Here is a 5874-nt window from a genome sequence, read left to right as displayed (position 1 = left end):
TTGTCTAGTGTCTTTTATCAGTGGAATCTGTAAATTGAGATAAGACTACAAGTAAGACTTTGTTGGATCTGCACCGAAATAAGATTAAAATCTGTCAAACCGTTAAAGATGCGTACAGTTAAAACTACAAACATGGCGTCAGTTCTGAAGCGTTGGCCAATCGGCAAAGAAGAAATATTGGCCCCGCCCCCATATATGTCACCGCCCAATGGTGTTACCTTCAGGTAACTAATTCTGTAGCCTATTGCAAATTCACATTTCTTTAAGCTCTACAATAAAAAAAAGGGTAAAGCTGGCTGCATAAAGTGATTATCGTATAAGTAATCACTTTCTGCACTTACTTTTTTTTGTCTTTATTTAAATAAAATGAATGTCAATTGAGCTGGGACGTACATCGTTTCGGAATATACGAGGGACATTGAATACACCATTTCTCCGTCAGTAGAAACTGATCCTTTTGAGGTGAACCTGTCTTACTGGCGGTCACAGCGGGTGCATTGTGGAACCCAGTTAACGGTTATTCATTGTTTTACCATGGTGTCGCCTCGCTCGACTGCTAGTTAGCTGCTTTTTAGCGCAGCCATTGCAAGATATTAGTAGATAGCCGGCCGATGTTGCCGAGGGAGGAGGGGTGTAGTTATTGTCTTCCATCATGTCGAAGTCGTTCCGTTATTTTTAGCTAGTGCCTCAAGTTATCGTCAAAGGTTAGCCTGCAGCTAGTAGCGGCAAGCAAAGCGTGACTAATCGGTCTGTTCGAAAGAAAATAGGAATGGAACAGTGGCAGGACTCGGCCTCTCAGCAGGTCAAGCTGCTTACAAATCATCTGAATGGACTTTTGTCCAAAGGTCTTGGGCTACTACGCTCCGAGCTTGGAGTGGATTTGGGACTGAAGCCCGAGCTTATTCCGCCATGGGTGATCCTCTTAGCGGCATGTACCGGGCTAGTGCTGATGGTGGCTCTGTGGGCCTCGGTGTGTCGCGCTGTCTTCAAGAAACGAGGCGCTGCAAGACCTGAGGACGATGGCGTTGAATTAAAACGGACCGCCAGCAAACCGGTGAAGTCCGAGGAGCCGAAGAAAAAAAAGAAGAAGGTAGAGAAGGCTCCTGTACGAAATAAGACTATTTTGTCTTTGACCCTTTCTCAACCAATAGCTGTAGCCTTAGCAACGCTAGCTGTCATGCTAACTCCTAAATGACAGTTGGCTAGCTAGCTTCAGGTTTCTGACAGCTCTTGCTATGCTAACTATAGAGCTCATTCTTGTTTTTTGTGAGGAGTATCAAGGGAGCGTGCATTAAATGACATTTTGATCCTGTGCGTGTGTTTAGAAGACCCAGTCAAACGGGAGAGCTGTCGCCGAACCGCAAGAGGAAGCCAAAGTATCGGAAGAGTTAGTGCCACATCACCAGCCGCCCCCATCAGAAGTCAAGGCTGAGAAGATTCCTGAGGTAATTTGCCCCAGATTCTCTTGCAGTGATTCTAAAGGCACATCGGCTGCCAGTTTAAGGTCAGGGTCACAGTTTGCCACTGAAAATAGTGCATAATTTGCTTTTCTCTCAAGTTGGAGCCTTTTCCACGAGCAGTGGCCTAGAGGGTGCTAAAGGGAGAAGATGCTAATATGTATAGATGGAACTAGTGCTTCCAAGTAGGACCTATACCATGTAGGGAATCTTTGACAGTGGATGGGGTTACACTTATAAATAGCCTTGGCTTGATTATTCTGGAGTCTAATGATTTGTGCCTGAGGTGTGAGATGTAAAACCGTGTGCTGCAATTTAGTCTCCACCATTCTCTATCACCCAACCTTTTACACATTCATTTTTAAAGTCTGTTTAATCCATTTTTATTCTCCTTGTAGGGGAAGAAGACAAAGAAGAAGGCCAAACAGGCTGCAAAGGAGACCAAGTCAGCTGCAGTAGATGGCAAAGAACCAGAAGAAGGTAAAATAATCAGGTGTCCTCTCCTAGTTTTATTAGTTTGATCGGAAATTTTAGCTTGAATTCAGATGTTTGTTTATTCAATATAAAATGTTGCCTCAGTAGTAGTGAGAACATAATTCATTGAAATAAAGTTATAGGTTCAGACTGTTTTTCTGTGTCTATGCCGAGTTTGTAATAACGTTTCCTCAGTGTTTCCTAATCTTTTCCACACTAATCCCATTATGGAGCTTTGCGGTATTTTGCAACAAATTCCACATCGTGGTCAATGGTTCTTTTCAGGGACATGGGAGACCAAGGTCAGCAACAAAGAGAAGCGCGAACAACGCAAAAAGGACAAGAGCTCCAGCGATGGCTCAGCAAGCCCTGGAGGAGGGGACACGCCAGTGGGCACTCCCTCAGAGCAGCCCAAGGCCGCTGCAGCCCCCACTCCTGCCAACCAGAAGAAGAAAAAAGGTGCATCTTTAAAAGTTTCTTAAACCTTCTCGATACCTGTGGTTGTTCCACACACCACAGGCCGTCTCTGGTAAACCCTGAAGAGAGTTCCTCTTATCCTCGACACACCGGTGTTGTGTTTAGTCGCTCTCTTGTGGAATAGACAGAACACAGAAGCTTTAGGGGAGTTGAAATGAGTCTCGGGTGAGTTTGCGCTGAGGTGTTTTGCTCCCTTGACTAAGAGGTTCACCTGGAGCTACAGGTGACAGGTAACTGACCCTGTTAACTATTTCACTGCAGGAGAATCTGCAAAAGTGAAGGCAGAGAAGACTGAAGTGGTTTTACCTCAAGGTAAGTGGGCAAAACCGCATTAATGAGCTAATTTAAGCATCTCATTTAATTGTCTCCACCAACAAGCCTTTTCCTCCACAGTAGTCACCAACAGCAAAGCGGCAGCTGTGTCTGCCTGCGCGCCTGAGGTCCCCATAAAAGCTCCCGCTCACAACGTTCCCACCAAGACGGAACCCTGGAAAGCCAATAGAGAAGGGGAGACTCTGTGGGGTGGCGACATCGACGGTAAAATTGCATTTTGTCTGCTAACATGTCTTCAATGGTGCTTCGTCGAGTCACGACAACCTTTGTCATCACAGCCTGCAGGCTCAAAGGTCATTTTCAACAGCCTACCTGCAGCTCCTTTAATAGCTACTGTATATTTAAGGCCAGAGAAAATAAGGGTTGTCCTATAACTGGAAGTTATGTCGCTTCCTCACGGCAAGATGGTTTAGCGTAGCTGCCACATGACCAATAATAGTAAACGGGGATTTTATTTCAATAAAAAGGGATTTAAGCCTCGTGGTAATTACATTAACTCATCTCCCCTGCCTGAGGGTCAGTGGTGCTCCAACACGTAGGAGGACATAGTGCTGTAATTACATTAAACATACTCCTGCAGCTGCCATCAAAATTACTTTAAACAGCCACCACTATTTTTGTTGGGATCAAGTCGCGTCTGCCTCCCCCAGTTAACCTCCAGATGTAATTTTCCCAATCTTTGTGTGTCTAAATATGCTCTTGAATGTCATTTAAGTGATGTCACTCGTATGATTGCGGTGCAGAATCGTGGACTGTGATTGAGCCTGGGATGCCCACAACTGAGCGGAAACTGGTGACTTTCGCTGGGCTGAACGCTGGTGAGGGCACACGCTGATGTCGCCACTAGATGGCGCAGTTTACAACACTTTCCTGACCCGCGCTTTACTGTCTCGTAGAGCCTGTTAGGGATCTGCCCTGGCTCAGTCAACCCCGAGTGGACGACGAATGGTCCGGACTGAGTGAGTGAGGACTCTGTTCATAACTTCCTCTGCCCTCTCAGAGCTTTGATTCAACTCTAATGGTCTTTGTGCTCCCTCAGACGGCAACTCTGTTGACCCCAGCTCAGACTGGAACGCACCCGCTGAGGTATGGGGCAACTATGAAGAGCCCACTTCAGCGCCACCTCCCACCCAACAGCAGCTGCTTCCTGAGCCCACCAGGGTGAACCTGCTGGCTGGAGTCGCGGTAAGTTTTTCCTGACTAACGGGTCAGTCACCGACGTAATTGTTGTGGTATTTGTCTCTTTTTCTCGGCACCTGCGCACGAGAAAGATGCTGGAAAATTCAATAAATGGCGCGTTGTTTGTTGATCTCGTTAGGACGATGATGAGGACGATAAAGGAGAGACTGTTGGTGACGCAGCAGCTAAAAAGAAGAAGAAAAAGAAGAAGAAGAAGGCTGCTGAGGAGGCAGCAGCAGCAGGCCAGGTAGTGTCAGAACACCGTTGAACCCTTGGCGTCTGCACGCATCTGACAGTTTGCTGACATCTCATCTTTTTATTGTGCGAAGGCCGATGGGCCGGGGAAGGAGGCGCCTCCTGCACCGACGAAGAAGCAACCCGTTCAGGAAAAACCTACCACCGTCCCACCTGTGAAGGTAGCTGCTGTCGAGGTAACGAGGTCTACAGTCACGAAACCTTCAAAGGTTATATTCATTCAGCCGTAAGGCTCTGAAACAGTTCACTCCAGCTGCATCTGGCCAAACATCTTTTCGTTGTTACCTTCTCTAGCCCAAAGTGGAGAAACCAGTGAAGGACAACATCTCCCAGAAGCCCCCTGTCACACAAGTGCCACAGAAGCCAACGGACGTTGAACCCACTGCCAAGCAGAACAGCGTCTCTGCTCCAACACAACAAAGTCAGCGCCTTTTTGTGATGTTTACTGATGTTAAAAGCCACGCGCTTTGAGACCAAACTCCTTGGTTTTTGTTTTTCTGCAGAAAAACCTGAAGATAACCAAGCCCCGAAGCCGGCAAAGAAGAAGAAGGCCAGAAGAGAGACATGAGACCCATCTGTATGCAAAAGACTTCCTCTCCGGTTTATGCAACACCCTTTTTTTCTTTGTCAGAAGAACTTTGACTAAAACTCTTTTATTTTTTTTTTCCCTGATTGGAGCAGAACATTTAACAGCAGCCTGGAAGTCAAACCGGCTTTTATAAACATGAAGCATCACTGGAAACTGATCGTGGATACAGTGCAATCATTTGTAAAGTGGCGTCGTTGATTTTCACCAATGGATTTGATTCTTTTGATTCTGTCTTTAACTCCACTGAATCTAGTAACCAATTGGAAGAGCTGTATTGTAGAATTTAGATGTAGAAAATACTGGTCACATTCGGAAATGTGCCCTCGTGGGAGGTATGGCGGCTTTATGGAGAGCCAAAACCAATCCTTGGGGTCGCACGACACTGGGCCATAACCATAAACTCTGCTCTTGCTTTTATAATCATTATTTCTTTTTGAACCGTTTGTGTAGGAAGGGACAACAAGCGCGGTTGTCGGAGAGGAGCCAAGATCAAACGGATGATTCACATTAACATTTTGGGTGTAACAGGGTGTGTAAATGTGCGACTTGGACGAGGTTCGAGGGTCAGAAAAGGGAAAAAAAAAAAATTCAACATTTTTATTCGTGACGGCTGCATTTCAATCGACTCGGTCCACCTGGTTTGTCCTGTCTGATATCGTGCTGCAGTGTCTTGACAGCTTTTCCCCCCTCTGTGATTGCTTTCACCCACGACCACGTGGGAGCCTCTGATCGTAGGCGTGATCTCATCAGTCCCATCGACATCGTCGTGATTTTCCACTTGTGTTTGAGTCGGCGGAATCTTTTGTAAAACTTGTTTGTAATAAAAGAAAAGCTAAAGCCATATGTAAAAAGGTGAGTTTTTCTATTTATTTACTTATTTTTTTGGGGGTGGGGGGGACTCCTGTATTGTAGGTGGGGTTTGCAAGTGACATTTTTCTCGAATTACTTTGAAGGAAGCTGTTGTAAGAGATAAGATCTGCAATAAAAGTGAGGATGTTAACAGGTGAGAAAATAACTAATCTTAATAGTCCATTCATCTTGATCTGAGATTTGTTGCAGGATTTACAAACTTCTATATATACATATATTTAAAAAAAAAAAAAGCCTTAT

At 45.5% G+C, this 5874-nt stretch overlaps 1 protein-coding gene across 4 annotated transcripts; it reads left to right on the top strand.

Moving 5' to 3' along the window:
• The first annotated feature begins 442 nt into the window (after positions 1–442).
• On the top strand, positions 443–5615 carry LOC101061181 (protein LYRIC-like). Of its 4 annotated transcripts, XM_029838821.1 has the most exons (14): positions 443–1105; positions 1326–1445; positions 1856–1937; positions 2217–2390; positions 2670–2720; positions 2802–2945; positions 3485–3559; positions 3638–3700; positions 3781–3926; positions 4060–4167; positions 4250–4351; positions 4470–4596; positions 4679–4752; positions 4857–5615. In XM_029838821.1, exons 1-13 carry the CDS (start codon positions 770–772, stop codon positions 4741–4743), a joined length of 1593 nt encoding a protein of 530 aa, XP_029694681.1. In that variant the 5' UTR covers positions 443–769; the 3' UTR covers positions 4744–4752; positions 4857–5615. The 4 variants fall into 4 exon arrangements, with proteins under 4 accessions (XP_029694681.1, XP_029694682.1, XP_029694680.1 ...); XM_029838822.1 differs by having other exon boundaries at positions 2805–2945; positions 4679–5615; XM_029838820.1 differs by having other exon boundaries at positions 444–1105; positions 4679–5615.
• The last annotated feature ends 259 nt before the right edge of the window (positions 5616–5874 follow it).

This window comes from Takifugu rubripes, chromosome 7, assembly GCF_901000725.2.
Source record: "Takifugu rubripes chromosome 7, fTakRub1.2, whole genome shotgun sequence".
In the NCBI taxonomy this organism is placed as follows: Eukaryota; Metazoa; Chordata; class Actinopteri; order Tetraodontiformes; family Tetraodontidae; genus Takifugu; species Takifugu rubripes.
The sequence above is the reverse complement of the archived record's forward strand: the minus strand, read 5'-3'. Positions and strand labels throughout refer to the sequence as shown.

Coding starts and splice junctions, on each gene's coding strand:
- LOC101061181 (XM_029838821.1), top strand. CDS start 770: ATGGAACAGTGGCAGGACTCGGCCTCTCAGCAGGTCAAGCTGCTTACA. Junction 1,446..1,855: donor AGGCTGAGAAGATTCCTGAG/GTAATTTGCCCC, acceptor TTCTCCTTGTAG/GGGAAGAAGACAAAGAAGAA. Junction 4,168..4,249: donor AGGCAGCAGCAGCAGGCCAG/GTAGTGTCAGAA, acceptor TATTGTGCGAAG/GCCGATGGGCCGGGGAAGGA.